Here is a 22798-nt window from a genome sequence, read left to right as displayed (position 1 = left end):
TACTTTGTCTCGCCCGACGGAAGTCACAGGTCGCTTCAAATTAAAGTCCATGCTTCTCCTTTAGGTGGTTGTGGGGTTGTAATTCGAGAATTTTTCTTTCGCACTTTAATTAAATTGCCGAACTTAATCAGATCGAAGCCGTTAGAACGAATTGGCATGTATTGTATCCCCCAAACGAATGGGAACGCTTTGATTTGCTCAATACATCGTTAAGTATTCAGATCATTGTTTATTTCTTCATTTTGTACCTGAGAGATTCTTGTTTACAAATTCACTGAAAACGAGTTAGATACTAATACAAAAAAAAGTCAATACAAAATAATTGAAATATATAAAATAGGTCACAAAAATTGACACATGGCTGATGGATACAGAATTAACACAGCATTTAGTTGTTCACTTATTGGAAGTAGATTTGCAGGGGAGAGTGAGTATTTTCTTATCTTAATTAGGGGGTGTTTGCCTTTATAAGTTTGGGGTCTTCTGGCATATATAATTATACTTACAATTATAAATTAAAACAGTTTCAAATACCTGTTTTGTACATAAATATATCTTTGATCTTTGATCACGGTTTTTTTAAACATGTCTGTAGGCTGTTTGTGTATTTTAGAGATAATTGAAGTCTATTCACATTTTAGCTTTTAGTCGACTTGAAGTTTTTCCTCTCCCTATATCTACATATGTATGTACGTACATTCTTTTGAAGTTTTTTTTGGATTTTTTTATTACCAAAACCACTCAATAAATTGCGCTGAAACTTTTTATATACATTCATACATGTAATAGACGTGATAAACAGATTTTTTTCTCAACTGAGAGTAGTACTTTTACTCTTAATTTTCAAAGTTATTCGATTATTCTCTCAGAAACTCTGTAGTGTATTCAACTGAAAGTTCACATATTTATGTATTATATATGAGTTAAAATTTTTGTTTAAATTAGATATTAAATATGGTGAAGATTCATCAAACAGTAGTGAAAGTATATATGTATATTTACAGAAATGTTAGGAAAAATCATACTATTAAACTGGTCATGATATTTCTCTTCTCATAGCCAGATCCAGAAAAAAATCATACTATAGTATAATAAAGGATTTACTTTAACCAGTTATATCAGTTTTTTTTCAAAAAAAATTCTGGAAGAAGATGCCAAAGAAATTTCTCTGAGCAGTAATAGAATAGATGAAATGGCTAATTATGTATGTAGAAAGACAACTAATTGAAAAGTCGAGAACAAGACAATTCTCAATACAGGTGGATGAATCAACTATAATATTATTTATATAAGAGACAATGAGGCTGTAATGATGACTGTACTAATGGTTAATGGTAACCTTAATTAATTTTTGGAATTAGATTAACTATTAAGGGGACCGAAAAGTAATCAAAATATTTCGACGAGCTCTTTGGCAGTCAGTTTGTGTCGAGACACGGTCCAGTAAACACATAAGTTTTGTTATTATGTTGTAAATTTATTGTTTCTGTTAAAAAAATCTACCTGAGGAAGGATCTCGATACCAATAATAGAGGAAGGGCACTTACGTCATTTTATGCTGTTTATGTTAGACCAAGTATTGCGTCACACATATTTATGTACACTTGGATTTCTGAAAACCCGGGTTTTCACATACATATTTGGATATTTTCAATGTATCGACTGAAAATCATTTTGAATTTTTACGAATTACGTTAATACTCGAAATTTTAAATACCCGGATCCGACGGATTTTGAAGCCCGGATCCCGAATCTGGGTTTTAAGTCATTACCCGGCCGGGTCGAGTCCAGAAACCCTAAATTGTACACATGCACATTCATACGATACAAAAACCTTTTCAAAACAACCCATTGAAATACCAACGGGGACAATTCTAGTCTGTCTATTATATACCTAAGCATATTATTTATTTATTTTTTACAATTTCGCCATAGTGACATTACTGATTAACTCCAGGCAATCACTATGGGTAATTTATTACAAGACATTGAAAACTCATAATTAACGAGACATCTAAATTCATAATTATTACATACATACATACATATATAAATCGAAACAATACCTGACATCTATGGTCAGATATTACAAACATCGTATAAATACGATTAATTACATATTTCATGTAACAATACGAATTTTTACATGCGATAAACAACCACAGAGACATCTATGGTGAGAAATCCGGCGAAACCTGAGATGTAACAATAACTCAAGGTTTGCAACAGAAAATTTTCGAAACTTTCGAAAAAACCGTTTCGATGAAAATCAGAAAAATTGGCAAATTCTGATAAGAAACGATCGACCTCGACAAACCAAGGTCTGACCAACAACGAGACTCTTAGTGGGAATCGAACCCGTGACATCAAGCACGAAATAATTCAATACTCACCACTACACCACGCTGCTGGTTAACTATAATATGTACTATTGGAATTGCCAAGCGGCGAAACATTATCCAGCATCGTCCTTCGGCTCTCGCCTCCATAAGTATGTGATATAATGATATCACTGCGAATGTAGGCAATACTATACGTAATATTTTCCGTAATTGTTTCGGTCCGTGTTGCCTTTATCCGTGCGCGCGTATCAATCACTTTGGACAGTGAGCGCACATCACACACGCACGCCGCTTCGCAAGAACCGCCTAGACCTAGACAGACAGACAGCCTAGAACAAATGAGATGTTGCGATGACAAATTATAGTGATAACGAACAACGTCGTTAGCCATCAAAGAGTGTGTCTGTTATGTGTGTGTGTGTGTGTGTGCAACAATAAAATGTCGCTGTCAACGACGACGAACGTTCTCATTCTACGCGCACATTTGTCCGTATTAACACGGCACGGAATGTGTGTAAACCTCGCACTGAACTGACAGACATACAGGATGGGGTGTAAGAATTGGCCGTGTGAAAAAATAAATGGAAGTTTTTCCACACAACTCCAATTATGGTTATTTGAAAGACAGCAATGAATATTTTGTAAACGAGTGATATGTATTACTAGTGTTGTGTCCGATGAAATATCATCGTATGGGTTATGGCATATTAAGTAAGTTATTAAATAAAATAAATATGTCGTATTTTTTTCAAATACCTTTAAAACATAATTAATTTAATATTTATATTTAACTAGATGAGTCCGGCATGCGTTGAAATTCCACATCATGTGAAACAATGTATGCTCCGCGTCATCGTCAGCTGCCTCACAGTGGTGGCAGCTTGGTGTTGCTTCTTTCCCTATCTTGTGCAGATTTTTCATTTTTAATTTTTATTTTATTTTTACATATACACAGTGGCGGCTCGTGGATAAGATATCTGGGGGTGCTGCGGTTGATTAAAAATAAAATAAAATGTTTATTTGGATTATATTTTACTATTAACATCAAAATGATTATATGCATTTTATTTCATTATAAAATTGATTCTTCTGTCTTTTTTCATTGAAAAAAGGTCTATCATCTTTTCGTTAAATTTTTCACTGTTCATAATCATTTTTTTTCAATTGACAGCATAGACAAAGCCGTCAATCTTTCCTGAACCATTGTGTTTCTTATATATGTACGTCTGTATTCTATTTATTGATGAAAAACACCGTTCTGGCTCAGAGATAGTTGAAGTTGTAAGCAGAATTTGAATAAGTTTTGTTATTTCCACACGAACTTTGCATAAATTGATTGCAAAAATAAGTTTTAAAAATATTAATAAATCATTAATACTATGCATTTCTTTCCTTGAGAAAAAAAAACTTCTAATTCAGTTTGAAGTTTTTCTTTATCTATCATTCGATATGATTCAACGGTTAGTAGTAGATCTTCCATTGGCATTTTCTTTCAGTACTTTTCAAAATTTTCTTTATTAAATAATTTGACAGCTTTTAATTGATTAGAAAAAGTATATCTTTCTTTTATATCCTTTATAATAACATCGCACATATTTTTGGCTCCCATAATACATATGTGCGATAATATATGCATCACATATTTTTGGCTTCTATTCGCTTTAAGAATCTCATATTTGTATATGTAGGTAATGACATTAGTAAAACTTTTTAAGTTTTCTTTAATTGAATATGCATCGATATTACTAGACTGCATTTGGTTATAAATAATTTCTAGATGCGGCATTAACTTGTAAAAAAGTTCTGAATAAAATAAAAAATTGTATTCAGTAAATTGGTAGAATCTGTTATTGTTTTATCAGTATTTTCGGAAGAATATTTTAGTTCTTGAAAACATTGGCTCAGCTTCTCTTGATTTTGATACCATCTTAAATACTTAAAGTGTCGTGTAGAAGGAAGTGTAGAAAGGTAGAAAGTGTAAGAGGTGTAGAAGGAAAGACAAAAGGTGCAGAAGAAATGAGGAAATGTAAGGAGTGCGTCGAGCGCGCGAGAAATGTGTATAATACTGTTGGGAGTGCAGTACCGATCAAGCTTCTAGCTGCCCCCGCGCCCCTCCTTCGCCCACTCGGCATATTCCATCGAAAACCGTACTGCACAAAATCATAAACAATGCCTCACTTTCTGATATTAGTACCGCGATGTATGATCATTATTGGATGTATCGGTGTGCGGGCGAGCTTTATACACGCTTAAATAATATTGATATTTTCATATAATATACATACATTTATGTATATAATAATATTAAATTTTTCTCAATTTCCTTGGGGGTGCTGCAGTACCGCAGTGCGTATGGACGAGCCGCCACTGCATATACATATACCAGGAAGGCCTTACAGGTAAACTCTAATGCGCCTTCCTGGCCAATTACATTTCAGCATTTTTATATATATCACTGAATTACGAGACACTGTAAAACTCAATGAGACATCTCAATGAGACAAAAAAATTTATTGGTGGCGCCGAATACTAAATTATATTTATGACCAATTATTTAAGTTTAATTAATATAAACATCGTGTAATGTATTTAAACTACACATTACACGTTAATTTAAGAGTTCCCAAGGACAGACAAATAAAAAAAGTGGATAAAAATAATCCGCCAACTGTGAAAAGAAACGGATTGGCCACCAATGCCCAACTCCACCATATACTCAAATTGTAAATAAATCTATATCAAAATAAAACTTTAATTTCTGTTGTGAATATGTGATAAACCTGATTGTATTCCATGCGTTTTAGCGTAGTTGTGGAGACGTGCTTGTATTGAAACAATTTATTTATTCATAAAGACGCTTCTATATAAAATGTAGGTAGATAAGTAGGTAGTTTTTACTTATAATACACCAGATTAAATTTTCATCGGGTCTATCGCTAGTACAATATTAAACAGCAATTGAAAAATTAATTAAATTAATTTTTAATGGATAGCGCTAAATGCTCTGAAACTATTTTCCTAGAGGAAACATCTGGTAGCAAACAGTATACATACATATATACAGGTTTTTCTTGATTCCTTTTTATATTCGTGCAATTTGTTGGCAGTGTTTTAGCTGTGACGTACAAATGTCGAATCGAAACCACTATAATAGTACAGTGAGCGTTATCGCACACAGACACACACATAATTGCGCTTTTATATGTATATATGATAAGAGATTTCGCTGAAATATACATGCATATAAGTCTTCAATACAAAAGCGGCACAAAATATAAGCATCCACTCAATTTTGTGCACATTTAATCGTCGGAATTAGAATAAGTGCAAGCGGTGTGGTTTGGGCAACCCCATAAAGAGAAAACAGTCTCGTGTACATTTTGGGCTAACTGCCGGACAGGGATGAGTATTATTGCCCCGGAAAACCCCACAACCCCCTGCTTTGGACCCCCATATACAGTGCCCGCGTAAAGTTAGCCAGTTAACCACAATAAAACAGAAGCAGGCCACCCTCAAATCCAGTGGCCGTGGAATTTTATCAAAATATTAAGTGTCGCCGAGGATAATTTGAACCCAAAGTCTGTTAAATTTAATTGCGGGATAAAAATTTCGCAATGCATATCGAGACGTGTCATAAATTTGGATCAAAACGACTTCGTTTCATGTGCCTTGCTGGGAAATTGTATATTTGTTTTTCAAAACGTGCTTCAGATGCGTCTTAAGCTTTGATGTTGATTTTATACAACTTTTTTTTATAGTCAATGTCTTTTATATGAGATTCTGTTGGCTTCTATTCAAACTGAATGCTAAAGTTGAAATTGTTTTCAATTATTTTTAAAATCCAAATTTAAAAAATATTTTTTTTATCATAAAAGTTTGTAAAGTCTCATGAGATAGCAAACAAAATTAAATACTTCGACATAAATTCAAAACTACGGATTTACATACATGAAAAAACATTATATAGGTATGGTAATTGCGAGAGAAACTAATTATATTTTAATGAAAACACTCCTTTTTACTTACCTCTTATTAAGTTCACATGGTTTTCGTGTTAGTGGTCATTTTTTTTATCTCTTATCTATTGTTCGATCGTTTTAATACTTTGCCATATTGCTCATTTTGGTCATCAATATACGTTAATGTATCGTCTGCCATTACATTGGAGATAAAATAACGTATACAATCCGTATCAAATATCCAGAATCTCGGGTACGGTGACGTCTATGACGGTACGGCAAGCTACCATAATCTATCTTCAACCTTTTCGCCTTGATATGGCGATATCAGATTTTAATTGTTTAAACGCCTATAATTCACTCTATATTTTATAAAATTTGCTCTATAGGTTCTCGTTATCTCTAATATTTAAATATTTATAGTTTTAATTCTCATATGTATATATATATATTTCAAATTTGGCGTCTAGTTTCATGTAATGTAATACACGATATATATTGATTTATGGCCAAATATGTCAGATCTGACATTTCACGGCTAAAAGTATATCTCTTCACGGAGTTTTATCTGCGAGATAAGTATTCAATAAGAAGTTATTAATTAAACAAAAGATGAATCTAACAAGATAATTAGAGACTCCTTTATAAATATGTAGTTATTAGATGCACCACAATGGTCGAAAAAAAAATGTACGAGAAAAATAAAAATATGTATATGCATACATACATACAAAGACAAAAAATACATTTATACATAATCATAAAAATCAAGAGAATTATAATAATAGCAAATAAAGTAAAAATATCAAATAATAAAATACAAAATAGGGAATGTCTTGCACATACAGCGAGCACCAATGTATTATATAAAAACCAATAGCAAATACAAAACATCCCTGCGAGGCCCAATTGGAAGTAGAAGATCAATATTCCACTCATACATTACATTCAATTATGAAAATAATGATGAGCGCAGGCTACCAAACAAATATGTTAGAATAATCTCCGATAACCTACGCACACTGAGTTTTGGAATATATCACATTCAGGCTTAGCAGCAACGATTTCATTGAAAAGTCGGATAGATCTTGGAATAGGAGCCATTCGATAAATAACTGTTACAACCACTAAATGATGATGTCTATCACGCACATACATACACGATTATTAGTGACATAAAGTCCCAACTGTCCCAGCAGGATTACCACGTAGTAGCTGGAGAACAAAACAAATTAATGAGAAGTTTCTCCGAAGTTCAAGGAAAATATACACAAGCATGCCCAAAAGGAAATACACATAACGTTGGGCTGAAAAGTTCGTAGGCTAGCATAGAAAAAATCTTTTTTTTGTTAGAATTTGATTTTATTATTCAATATAGTTGCCTTCGAGGGGGATACAACGATTATAGCGGTCATACAATTTTTCGATACCATTTTTATAGTACGATTTGTCTTTAGCCTCAAAATAGGCTTCAGTTTCGGCGATTACCTCTTCATCGGCGCAAAATTTCTGTCCAGCGAGCATCCTCTTGAGGTCTGAGAACAGGAAAAAGTCGCTGGGGGCCAGATCTGGAGAAAACGGTGGATGCAGAAGCAATTCGAAGCCCAATTCATGCAATTTTGCCATCGTTTTCATTGATTTGTGACACGGTGCATTGTCTTGATGAAACAGCACTTTCTTCTTCTTCAAATGGGGCCGTTTTTCCGCGATTTCGTCCTTCAAACGCTCCAATAACGCTACGTAATAGTCGCTGTTTATAGTTTTTCCCTTTTTAAGATAGTCGATGAATATTATACCACGCGCATCCCAAAATACTGATGCCATAACCTTGCCAGCCGACTTTTGCGTCTTTCCACGCTTTGGAGTCACTTCATCACGTGCAGTCCACTCGGCTGACTGTCGATTGGACTCCGGTGTAAAATTATGGAGCCATGTTTCATCCATTGTCACATATCGACGCAAAAATTCGGGTTTATTACAATTGAACAGCTCCAAACACTGCTCAGAATCATCAATTCGTTGTTGTTTTTGGTCGATTGTGAGCTCGCGCGGCACCCACTTTGAACAGAGCTTTCGCATACCCAAATATTCATTCACGATATATCCAACACGTTCCTTTGATATCTTTAGGGTCTCAGCTATCTCAATCAATTTCACTTTACGGTTATCCAAAATTATTTTGCGGACTTTTTTGATGTTTTCGTCGGTAGCAGCCTCTTTGGGGCGTCCACTGCGTGCATCGTCCTCGGTTCTCATTTCGCCTCGTTTTAACTTAGCAAACCACTTCTCAACGGTTGATTTTCCTGGTGCAAGGTCCGAATAATGTTTATCAAGCCAAACCTTGGCTTCAATAGTATTTTTTTTCGCCGAAAAACAATGCTTTATTAACACGCGAAATTCCTTTTTATCCATTTTTTCAAACTAATAAAAGTTGCTTCACTCAAAATGCTATAGCTCACAAACTAATAGTTCGACAGCTGTCAAATTTATACACGTGTCTTTTTAAGGTTAGGGCTAACTAAAAATCATATGGATTTAATACTAGTAGCGCTATCTATGTGTCAGCCTACGAACTTTTCAGCCCACCTAATATATGTTTGTATATCGACGATGAAGAGTTAACTATTCTCCCTATAATCTGGAATAAAAAGGTATTATTATTATTAAAATGTGTGATTTTTTTCCTACTCTTTTCAGTTTGTTTCTGATCTTTATCTGGTTATTTGATATTGTGTTCGTTCTAAAGCATAATATATTTATGTACATTCATAGTCACGAAACCGTCTTTCTTGTAGACCAAAAAATAGTAATATAATATGTCCCATTATCATTTTCATTTTAGTGAATTGTGTGGTGCAAAAATTGTAAGGCAATGCTTTTTTCCATTATAAATAAATTATATATTGAAAAAAATGCTTATTGCGTCACTAGCCTGCCTTCGATGCTATCTAGCGGTGGATTAAGAACCCTTTTATTTTAACACAAAACATATGTATGTCACCGAAAGGTCATAAAACATAATAATAGAAGACTTTATTATATTTTGTTGTAATCTTACGACCATTACATCAGATTTATTAACGTCGTTTCCTCCTCAAAGCGTTTGTTACATTATTGCTTTGCAAAATATTACATTATCGCACTGTACGCTATCTCGGCCCACATATTACATATAGACAATATTAAACATATGCAGATTTTTCCGATTTTAACCGAGTAACTTTAAAAATACTCACGTCTCTGGTCTTAAGTTCTTACGGCTAATGTTCCGTCGTGTAAAGGGTAGTTTCTCGTAAAAATGTAATAAATATATGTAATAAAGTATTATGGAAAAAATATAACGTTATTTCAATGCACAAGAAAAGCTTCCGATTCCGACTCACAGGTTCATGGATTGGCCATAAACCAAATCGGTCTATCGAAAACAGAGACTTAGTTGCATGATGTGCGACCGCAGAACGCGGTTGGTCGCTTCTGGCAAAGCAGGGGTCGAAAATCGCATCAATATTATGTAACAATGTATGAAAAACATGAATAAACCCTCCAATTTTTATATATTATACATAATTTCGGATTGGATTTTATTGCCGGCAATTGAGCCGGAGTAATTTACGATCTATGAATTTTCTTCTTTCTGTAGAGATTTTCCAAAAAGATTGAAACGCGTTCGGTAGAAATGTTTACATATAAAATTTACATTCGGTGTGTTATTCGATCGTTTGGCTAATGCGTATAATTTCGTTTTTATAGTATTAAAATAACAGTATGGGTTCAGTAAATAATAAGTCAGACAACAAACAAACTAATTTTCGCATACATAATATTGAACACTGATAGTTTTAGACATGTATATGATTTTATTTCGTATATACGAAATATAAGCCGAGGTTTCTATTAAATTTAAGTGTGGAGCTTTCCAATATTTATATTATATTAGCTTACAAAAATATTATCGGTGTGTTGGCATAGTTATATAATATTTTCTCCTGTTATGAAATATTTGCATAAAAAATAAAGAAGACCTCTATTATTATTTGTGTTTTTAATGAAAAAGTACGTCATAATATTATACGAAATATTTATAATATCATATTTACTTAATGGATTTTTTACTGGTTTTTTAATATAAATATCTGTCAGAAAAGCATCATTCGTCAAAAAGATCACGGACATGTAAAATTTTGTAATAAATTATTTCTTCTCAATCCTATATTAATTCACTTAAACCTTAACATTATTTTTCCGACAACAAGTGGATAATAAGCTTTATTATATTTTAGCATGTAATAAATCACTATTTTGGACGAAAAATTGTTATTTATTCCTTTTCTTCAGATGTTTAACCAGCAATATAGATCAATGGTTACCATGTTATGCTTTCAATTGTGTCACCATGTTATGCTTTCAAGTCAGTCACGGGTTCTATCCCGCAAGTTGCTGACCAGACTTAAGATATGTGACTCCAAGGTCAATCGTTTCCTATTAGAGTTTGCCAAATTTATCTGATTTCATTGAAACAGTTCCAAAACTTGTCTTTTCCCTTTTGAAAAAATTCAAGTTCTTCAGCATGTCGATTTTCGCTGATTATAAAAATGCTGCAAAAATGTATCCATAGATGTCTCGGTGGCTATTAATCGTTTGAATATACATAGATGTCGTGTTTAATAAATGGGTAAACACCTGTTTAAACAATAAATAATTAACTGGAGCAATATAATACATATATAAACTCAATAATATAATGATGTAATGTTCGAAGATTTATTTGAAATATATTATTTTCGATGAAATTGGTAATCCCTGTTCGGTTTGTCACCGAACAGTCGGCTACCCCTGCAGCAAAGGGCCGTAGAAATGTAGGGCGGCCGTTGGAATGTCGCCAAAATGTCGACATTGTCCGGAAAATTGTGAAAATTATGAAAACTCCGGCGGGCTTTTCCGGCCGTTACACTGACTCGATTTGAACGCGAAACGACGCTCGCCCAAGCCGATCACTTAGCCAAACACAATTATCTTGCCGTACATTTGTCTGTATCTACGTAAATTTATACATACATATATGCATACAAGTGTGCAATATGTATGTATAACTGTGTGTTTGAAAGGGGTAAAAATATCGGAGACCGGAAAACACCAAGAGGCGGAAACGAAGCTGGGGAAAATTGCGCGTCTATTCGGAAAAGTCTAAATCGACACAGCTAAATCGCGTTTCTTGTAGATATGTCCGGCAAAAACTCGTCATATTTTATTATTTAACTGTTTTGTTTTATTAAAGTACATACACAGGATGAAATGCATGTATAAATTTATACGATTTAATTCTAAATCATATCTAATCTTTAAACTTGTCTGAGAAATAGTGTATACATCGATAATGCCGAATTACGAACTGTTGTTTTATATAATAATATTATAATAGTTACTAATTAGCTTAAGATCTGACTATTTGATAAAAATTATAAAAATTTTTGAGCAGAACCATTGACTTTAAAATCTTTTAAGCTTGTCGTTAAGCTACCCTCATTTGGTTGAAAGTTTTTGCCATCTCATTGTCAAATCTACATACGTACATATGTATGTATATATAAAGTATCGATAAAGGTCACTTGTCACGTTTTAGTTATCTATATATAAATATGTACATTTAATATATCTTTAGTTATTTTTGTATTTGGTGTACGTTTTTTCAGCATATCACTATAAAGGGAAACTTAAAAATTCCGACCATGTATGTAGTTCGTTGTATCAAAATACGCTCGTTTTTTTTTTTTTAATTTTCTCATCCAATAAAGCGTAAATAGATGTAACCCGAGCGTATTATATACTAAGTAATTTTAAATAAATTCAATTGATTATTATATTTCATTCGAATCATCGTACTTAATGTCTATATAACTGATCAAAAAATTGTCACAACTTTTTCAAGAGTTCAAACGCCTCATGCTACGGACCAATCGAACGATACCGTTTTGTACGCGATCGCAATGCCTTATCCGTTTTATACTTCGTATACAGATAACGTAAAAATATGAAGAAAACTTCTCGAAGGAAAACGGTAATCATGAATAATTCACGAAGTATGTTAAGCATTTTTTTTTAAGTTGGGTCGTAGGGATCGCTTTCGTGGGGTATTTTCTGCAACATGACGCGAGCTTTCTGGTGTGCTCGCTCGCAAGTTTTCCCCCAAAAAAAAAAAAGAAAAATAAATACTTGCCCGAAAGGCCGTATTATTTGAATGAGGAAAACATTCAAGAGGCATTAAAAAATTTAAGCGCAAACATTCGCCGGCAAAAAGTTCAAAATTAAACGCCATATCTCGTTTGCTTAATTGTAAATCCATGGAAATCAACTCTATGCTGTGAATAGTCAATTTAACACGACACTTTATGTATTTTTTAATATATATGAATGGATGAAAACTGTTTTTTTGCAGTACGGAAAATTATTTTCGTGTTGGCCTAAGAAAATTTTCCATGAAAGCGTGTATTCGGAAGCTTGCTTAATGAAGTAAAAGCTTTTAATGAATAAATTCAGAGTTTTCGACGTGTCCTGGAGCGGTGCATGTAAACCACCCCTCTGCCACCCTCTTTATAAGGAGAGGATCAAATGCTGTAAATCGTTTAATTATGAAACTTTGTCGGAAACTGAGAGAAAATCGACTTCGGAAATTCTGAGCCGAAACTTCTGTAATCATAAGCTTTTCTTCGTGTTGCTGATTGTGATTGTTTTCGTCCCTTTCCTGGCTAAAAAGTCCCACCGAATTCTACCTCTTTACAACCCCCAACCCCTACCCATACCTTTGAACTCACCCGGTCGTAACAGTGCCGTTTGTAACTTAATCGACATTCGATGCTAATAAACAACATTTGTTACGACTTCTCTTTTAAATGGAACTTTATGGATGAAGCATAAAATGACAAAGAATAATTATTAATTAATACGAAATTTTACGTCACTTTTTACCTGACTTGAAAAGATCTAAAAGGTTCTTAAAACAAAGCCAATTAATTAATTTCAATAACAAATTTATTAACAACCAGCAGCGTGGTCTAGTGGTTACCATCATATACTTTCGTACTGAGTGTCAATGGTTCGATTACCATTAGACTCCCGTTGTTGGCCAGATCTTGGTTTGTCGAGTTCGATCGTTTCTTATCAGAACTTGCCAATTTTTACATACCTCCTTTACGTTTCACATGGCTTTCGTGTCAGTGGTCATTTTTATCTCTTATCCGATCGTTTTCATACTTTGCCATATTGCTCATTTTGGTCATCAATATACGTAAATGTATCGTCTGCCATTACGTTGGAGATAAAATATCGTATACAATGCGTAACAAATATCCAGAATCTCGGATACGGTGACGTTTATGACGGTACGCAAGGCTACCATAATCTATCTTTAACCTTTTCGCCTTGATATTCTATTTCAGATTTTAATTGTTTAAACGCCTATAATTCACTCTATATTTTATAAAATTTGCTCTGTAGGTTCTCGTTATCTCTAATATTTAAATATTTATAGTTTTAACTCTCATATGTATATATAAATTTCAAATTTGGCGTCTAGCTTCATGTAATGTAATACACTATATATATTGATTTTTGGCCAAATATGTCAAATCTGACATTTCACTGTATATCTCCTCAGTCGGTTTTATCTGCGAGATAAGTATTCAATAAGAAGTTATGTTGTATCTAATTGTTAATATGATTTACAATAAGCTTACATACATTTAGTTTTTTACAATAAGCTTATATACATACATCACATACAATTATTTTTAGTTATCAGCTGATTTAATTTTTATGATTTTCATTGAAACGGTTCCTGTGAAAATTGACATTCCCTCCCCAATTACTATTGCAAACTTTGAATGTGTCTCATGGTTCGCCGATTACATTAAAAAAATCTCTGTGATGATTAATGTACAAAAATATTCGTACTGCATAAAAAAAATGCTTATTGATTGTACATATTATATCTAAATAATTTAAAATGTTTGTAATATTTGACCATAGATGTCGTCTACAAAAATGTAAAGTACATAATGGTTATGTATTATAGGTAATTTGATATGTTTCTTGATCTGTAAAAAGTACACTCGTCACTTTGGATGAAATCTGTTAGACGAGTGTACATGATTAATTGAATAAATAAAAATAAAAATTATAAATTGGATGAAGATATTGACATACATATATATATATATATATATATATATATATATATATATATATATATATATATATATATATATATATATATATATATATATATATATATATATATATATATATATATATATATGTATATTTACGCAATCTACCGACCAAACAAATAAAGGCCATTGTTAAAATACTTAGATATTCAATTAGTAAAATAATGACAAAGGTAATTAATACGCCCGGTGACTTAAAATCAACCCGTAATATTGCCTCCTAGTGTACGAAATTTTGTTTGAAACTTTTTTTAATCTCAATAATTTTCAAAAATCAAATGTATATACATACATTTGTTAATTTATAAATACAATATCTGAACCCGACATGCGTTGCAATGCCACAACAACGCATGCAATTCCCGTTCCCAACTGTCAGAAAAAACGAAGGCAGCGAACACATTTGAAATTATTTAATTATTTGTTCATTTTACCCTAACAACGCATGTTGCGACGCGAAAACATTTGAAATTTCTTTCGCGTTTTTGGCCAATTTTTTTTCACAGTAAGCTTCCCGGATATGCATACAATAAATCCTGAAAGTTCCATCGAACAATAACGCATGCAATTCCCGTTCTCGTTCCCGTTTCTCGATGCGTTTCGAAGTGAATATTCCAGTTTCAAATTAATATTTAATAATCAAATTAAATTAAAGTAAAGTATAGGAACGCATACGTGACAGAGAGACAAACATTGATTTTTATATATATGTATGTGGGATTGTTGTGAGTGGTACGTAATGTAAGGTTGGTATGAGTGATACGTAATGTAAGGGTTAGCATGCGTACGCGCAAGTTGGTTACCAACGTACACTTTTCCTTAACTACGCACTGGCGCTTCATACTGTCGCTTCGATAAAATCGTAATTACGAATATTGTTATTAAGAGGCTTTTTCCTGTTGTTTTTTCACAGTAATCTTCCAGGACATGTATACAATAAATCCTGAAAGTTCCATCGTACAATAACGCATGCAATTCCCGTTCTCGTTCCCGTTTCTCGATGCGTTTCGATAAGTGAATGTTTCAGTTTCAAATTAATATTTAATAATCAAATTAAATTATAGTAAAGTATAGGAACGCATACGTGACAGACAGAGAAACATTGATTTTTATATATATGTATGTAGGATTGTTGTGAGTGGTACGTTATGTAAGGTTGGTATGAGTGATACGTAATGTAAGGGTTAGCATGCGTACGCGCAAGTTGGTTACCAACGTACACTTTTCCTTAACTACGCACTGGCGCTTCATACTTTCACATCGATAAAATCGTAATTACAAATATTATTATTAAGAGGCTTTTTCCTGTTGTTTTTTCACAGTAATCTTCCTGGACATGTATACAATAAATCCTGAAAGTTCCTTCGTACAATAACGCATGCAATTCCCGTTCTCGTTCTCGTTTCTCGATGCGTTTCGATAAGTGAATGTTTCAGTTTCAAATTAATATTTAATAATCAAATTAAATTATAGTAAAGGATAGGAAACGCATACGTGACAGACAGACAAACATTGATTTTTATATATGTAGGATTGTTATGAGTGGTACGTAATGTAAGGTTGGTATGAGTTATACGTAATGTAAGGGTTGGCATGCGTGCGCGCAAGTTGGTTACCGACGTACACTTTCCCTTAACTACGCACTGGCGCTTCATACTTTCACGTCGATAAAATCGTAATTATGAATATTATTATTAAGAGGCTTTTTCCTGTTATTTTTTCACAGTAATCTTTCTGGACATGCATACAATAAATCCTGAAAGTTCCATCGTAATCGGTTCAGTGGTTTAGCAGCCTATTTGAGACAGACAGACAGATGAACATTCAATTTTATATATATAGATATCTAAAAACACATCACAATAAAGACTACTATGCTTGTACATATTACGCTTACATGGAATATTAGACATGGTAATTTTAGACGACTATCGAGTTTGAATTTGTCGACGTGTACGTCAGATTGACTGATTGCCTCCCCCAGATCCCACCCCGTACTCCTCACCCCCATATAGATACTGTAGGATTCTGCAAAAGGGGGTCTAGGGGGGTTTCTCTCATTACGGCGTGTTCACGTATCTTCGATCCCCGCTAAATGGCCACGCGCCGTCGAGCATATTGTCGGACCGATAAAGGGATATCTGATCCCCGGCAAGCAAAGGGTTAACTTAACGCTTTCCATTCCCCGGATGTATGTATGTATAAATGTACGTAGGAAGGTTCAGGATCACGTCTCCGGGGCGGAAAAATTGGGGTCCTTTCGTAAGCATTTCGCATTCGTGTTACACATATATCGGTCACATGAGTCGTGAATGTGCGTTTTACGTTTTGACCGTAAACGTTACGTATTGACTTGTTCTTTTATCGTCTGTTTATTTCTTTTATATGTTTGCTGGCTTTGAGTAGATTTTACGCAGGCTGTTTCGGAGAACGACCTAGATGGGAGGTTTGGATTATTTAGTGAAAGGTTGCAAGTTATATGCAAGTAAAAGGTTGGAATTTTAATCGTTTCAATTTGGATTGGCAAGATACTGACTAATATTCAGGCACTAGTTGACCGGTTGAAAATTTGGAAAAAAATCTTCAAAGAGCTTCGAGCTTCTTCTAAATTTATTTAAGTTCTATGTAAGTTATGGCAAAATGAGATAACCTTAATTTTCCCGGCGTTGCTCTACAATCTTTAGATGGAAACTCTTCGTTTTCGAGATCCAAACCATTACAAAATATATCTAGATTCTAAATTATGGTATAATTAACAATTACGAAACACTACAGATTTTATTCAATTCAATAAACCTTTCACTGGTACTTATTTTAATACGATATTATTAAATTATTTTAGAATGAAAAACTTTCAAACTAATTTTTATATGAAAAATAATGTCAATGCTTAATCATTTCCTAGTGACCTTTCGTTACAATTTTCGGAGACATATTTAAAGAAACCACAATTTAATATGTCCGATTTTTTATCGCAAATCAAACGCACTGTTGAGAAATTAAATTTTGCTTATAACGGATGATCAAAACTTCTTAGTTTTTAGGTAATTAAGAAACAATGTCGTGTACATTTGAAAGCCGTACAGCTGTTATATTTGAAAGTGGCACTTTCTACATTTTTTTACGTTTGTTCACTGTGCAATTCGACAGTTTTTAATATAAAATAACACTTAAAATTTTTACAGACTATATTATTATATCAAAATTTAGAAATGAAATATAAAAGAGCCGTATAAAAACGTCACGGAGGCCTGTAATAGAGAACTCCAACATAAAAAGTGTGTTTGTTTGCAATGTAATTTAACATTTTTAGATACATATATTATCACAAAATTCTGTATAATATCTCATGATACGTTTTATTAGACAATTTAACGCAATTTAAAAAGGTTCAAAGCAGGGAAATTGAGGACTTCCGTACAAAAACAACAGATCATTGCCATGCAAGCGTTTTTTCAAGCGGAGTCTAAGTCGAAGTCGGAGTCGTAAAAAATCATCCGTTCTTTTTATTATTTTCTTTTATTATTAGTATTACGGTATGTCTCAGCTATAGTCTCCAAATTGAAATAAATTTACTAATACATTGAAATTTTAAATGTTCCTAATAATTGATTCCATCTCAAACTTTTTTATTCTCATTTTTACTCCATTTTTTTAATAAATTGATTTGTTTGCTTATGAATTTCATACACATACACTATTAATGTATTAATTTTTTATTTATATAATATATAATTAGCAATGATTCAATTTTCTATATTATATGTCGGAAACGAAGAGTTTCTATCTAAAGATTGTAGAGCAACGCCTTGAAAATTATCTCAATTTGCCATAACTTAGAACCTTAATGAATTTCGATGGGGCTCGAAGCTCTTTGAAGAATTTTTACAATTTTCAATTGATCAACTAGCGCCTGAAAATATTCAGTATCTGGCCTATCCAAATTGAAACGATTAAAATTCCAATCTTTTACGTACACACATATAAAGTATTCATCCTTAATATTTTTTTTAATTTTAAATTGTAACGAAAATCAGAATTTACATAAAAATAATGCAATCATACTGAAAATTGATTATTCATAATTGAAGAATTCATAATTGATTACTCTACCAAAAAAATGGCGTAGAATCTGTTAAAAAAAAGTGTTCAGGAATTGGAGCCCCAATTTTCCACATTTAAAATATGCATGCGCTGAAAATTTTCGATGTTATTTAACGACGAGTTTTTTATTGTTGAAATTTAAACTTTTCACTCATACAAATTGAAATTTTTCCACGTAAAACCGAAACGAAACTTTCGCAATAAAAAATACATAACGATTTTGTGAAAGTGTACGCGACAGACGACGAATTTTTAATGTTTCATAATGTTCATATGAATTTTGAATTCATTTTTTAACGCTAAATAGGACAGCGTGGGTTTTATATCCGTTCTCAAAGTGGCTTTATCGCATTTGCATGCTGCAACCAGAATAAGTTTAAAGTTCCAAACGAGCTTCGGGGCAAAAATCCGACTTAGACTTTTGCGGATAGGAAACAGTCGATTTTTCACGAAAAATCGACGGAGAAATATCACATTCTGTGTCCAACTCCTTAAAAGTATACTGAAATGTAAATATGTGGCTTCAGTTGGATTACAATTTTTTATATGTTATGAAAGAAATATAAAAATATGTTAAGCATTTTTTTCCGAATATATAAAACATTATAAATGCATTTAGATTAAAGATTTTGTGTGTATGTATTTGTAAAAATTGAATGGCAATTTTTAAAGCTTTTCATTGAGTTGACGTGCAAATTCTGCTAGGTTGATCCCGTCTCCGATACGGTCGACACTTGCGGCGTTCGCGAAAGGCTTTTATCAAAATATTGGGTCGTTAGGGTGACAAAGGACGACGAAGGGACATTTCCCGACCACAGAACGGAGTGTCGGGTCACCCCACGGTAAATAATGGAGACGCATTTATGGGCTTTGTGTGTGAGAGAAAACCCGCTCTCGCACCAAGTGTTCGACAATACATCGGTTGCCCGAAAGAAATTTTTAAGATCCCACTCTCTACAAAAGATTCCTGAATAAAATGACAAAAAACATATATATTTATATAATATTACGTGACGTACGTACGTACATTACCGCGCTGAAATGGAAAATTTTCCATGGTTGATAAATGGGCGTCGACGCGAAAGAAAAGCCTGGCGATTTTTCTTTGCACTTTGATATGTCGTTCTGTTATAGCTTGATACGATTTAAAATATTTCAGATTTTACATGTTAAAGGTCAACAAAACAGGTAAATGTCTCATGCATGCATACATCTATACATATGAGTTTTATAAATTGAAAGTGGCATAAATCCACTTTTCTTCATTTCAAGAAATATTTCGAAAAACTTTAAATATAATTTGTGCGTTTAGCAATATTTAAAAATACTGGTGCCCTGTAATACGTATATTTTGCTTTTTTGAGATTCTGGACATATCGAACTAAAATAAGTGATAACAATTTGTGAATTAAGTCAAAGAGAAATAGTGTTTTTGTAACTGAAGATTGGACTTTGGCCGCTTTCATATATAATAGCTAATATGTATAATATCAGCTAAATTGCCAGGCGTTGCATGGGTTTATTAAATGTTGAAAAATAAATAAATCATATAAGAGAACATATCAAATTCTGTGTTTTTAAATTTAAAACTGTAGATTATAAAGCGGCTAAACTAAAAACATTTAACATATGCTATACCCAATTCGTAAAATTGCCCATTTCATATATGTATATTATACTAGTGGTTTACCAGGCTTCACTCGGTATTTGTAATAAAAACCGTTTAAACATTGCAAATCTAATAGTAAACATTGTTTTTATATAAAATTTATTTGAATCGACAAAAAATAATAATATTTAACGACCGCCAATCAGAAACAAATGATTTTTTTTATATATGTATAAGGGAATCAATCGAAAATGATTATGGAACTGAAATCGGAATTGGAACTGAAAAAAGAATCCAGTTTTGGAACTGGAAAGGGAATCCGGATCCGGAACTGGAAGGAGAATCGGGAACCAGAACTGAAAAAGGAATCCGAATAGGAATAGAAATCGAAATCGTCGTCACAGAAAATTAGATTTTTTCGATAACGTCACGCATTCTACGAACCAAAACTTACTTATATATAATATGTACATACAAAGTCTCTTTCGAAATTATACATATATTAGATATTAAAAAATTCTCCAGTTCATAAACGATGCAGATCAGTTGCCTTGTTGTGAATTTGTCAATATATTTTATAGTGTTCTTTTAAAATATTATTTTAATAGCCATTTTGACACATGAATATTAAGCTCAGCCTTACGCCAAAAATCATATCGTTCAATTAATTATTCAAATTAATAAATAATTATTATTTTTTCATCCTTTGATGACAGCATAAGTTAAAATTAACATCATTATAGTTAACAAACAGATTATATGATGAAATTTCATTTGGTTTCGTTCCAAAAAAATCACAGATCAGCAGATACTCTTGACAGATCCATAATAAAAGCGACGGGTTTGCAATGTTCATGATCTTTTTGACAGTTTCTTAAAATGAAAAGTGTCACAAATTGTTATGATCAATGTTCTTGACAGTTTGATTAAATATATTAAAAACTTTATTTCTCTTTATAAATTGCATATATGCTTAGTGTGCGACTTCGTTCTGTAAAATTTAACATTTTATTTTTGTAGAAGCGATTTTATTTTGCTTAGAATTGCACAAAAGTGCGCCAAAATAATATATGGCCTGGTCGTTTGTCAAAAAAGTGATATAATTCTAAAGAGAAATTGCTCGGACGAAACAGCGAAAGCCCTTCCGCGTTTTCACTACCGTCGCTTTGGATCCCATTCGACGTTGATGAGTCGGCCCTGAATAACCAGGGCTGTCAAAATTTCGCAATACTCACGAAAATTTCGCTCGTAAACAAAAAAAAGAGACTCGCCGAAATTGAAATTTTATCGAGTAAATTTTTTTATTTACTTTTTTTGACACTATTTGAGAGGGTCTGATGTCGCGAATATTACTGCGATTTTTTTCTCTCGCACGCGAAAAGCTCTCGCAAATTACCGCGAGACAGGAGTGCTCGCTTTGATAACTAATATACGCGAAAAAGCACTTTTCACATGTGGAGCTTTTTGAGTATTTTGCGTATGCGTACATAGTCCTATGTACAGTGGTGTAACTAATGCTCCTGTTGTTGTTTTTGTATTCTTCTACGATTATTTATTTTAAAAATTACTAGTTGAATTATCTGGCGTTGCTCTAGCTTGTGAAAGTTGAAGAGAAAAGAGGACATCTTGCAATCGATTTTCTAAGTTAGAGTACTATATGACAGTATGTTATATTTGGTAGTTCAAAACTGTATAACGTATAGGTTCAAGTTTATTAAAAATAATTAATCATTACAGGTATTGTCCCAGATGCTTGGAAAGTGGCCACGGTTGTGCCAATTCCAACGGCACCGGGTACCTTTAAAGCCAATGAAATGAGACTCATTAATATCAACCTGTTGTTGAAAAGTTATTAAAACAAGTATTTATAAATCAATAAATTAAAAAAAAAGGTTTTTATGAATGATTGTTTGACTGAGGAGCAATCAGGTTATAGAGTGCGATATTCAACTGAAATGGCCATTCAATTAATAATTTCTAGTTGGATGGGAGCGATAGATGATTCTAATATGGTGGTTGCAGCTGTATTTTTGGACTTCAAAAGAGTGTTTGAAACCATAGATTGATAGAGAAATTAAATAGGCTAGGATTGGGTGGGAAATTATTAAGTTGGTTTGAATGTAATCTGAATAATAGAAGACAGAATGCAAAAACCAATGAAAGTATTTCTAGAAATTTGATTGTTCCATATGGAGTACCACAAGGTTCTAAATTAGGAACTCTGTTGTTTATTTTATACTATATTAATGATTTGGTGAAGTTATTTGATGTATGTAAAGTTCATATGTTTGCGGATGATACGTTAGTTTATATTTTAGGTGATGATATGCAATCTATGAGTGATATTTTCTGTAGGGAATTACATTATGTAAGTGATTGGTTATGTAAGAATAAACTGAAAGTGAACTTAAGTAAGACTAAGATGTTGTGGATGAATAATAAAAGCACTGTGAATGATGTGATTATGGATGGAAGAATTGTAGAAGTAGTAGATCATATTAAGTATTTAAGCATTTATTTGGATTGTAAATTAAGTTTTAAGGTGCACGCAGATTATATTAT

At 32.8% G+C, this 22798-nt stretch overlaps 1 protein-coding gene across 1 annotated transcript in view; it reads left to right on the top strand.

Moving 5' to 3' along the window:
- The window catches only part of LOC143914136 (uncharacterized), a 30484-nt gene extending 8182 nt beyond the window's left edge, over positions 1-22302 (top strand). Inside the window, exon 3 of the mRNA XM_077434227.1 lies at positions 22129-22302. Within this exon, the coding sequence (XP_077290353.1) occupies positions 22129-22302 (174 nt within the window). The remainder of the gene's footprint in view (positions 1-22128) is intronic.
- The last annotated feature ends 496 nt before the right edge of the window (positions 22303-22798 follow it).

Source organism: Arctopsyche grandis, chromosome 7, assembly GCF_051622035.1.
Source record: "Arctopsyche grandis isolate Sample6627 chromosome 7, ASM5162203v2, whole genome shotgun sequence".
In the NCBI taxonomy this organism is placed as follows: Eukaryota; Metazoa; Arthropoda; class Insecta; order Trichoptera; family Hydropsychidae; genus Arctopsyche; species Arctopsyche grandis.
This window is presented reverse-complemented; position numbering and strand designations above follow the sequence as displayed.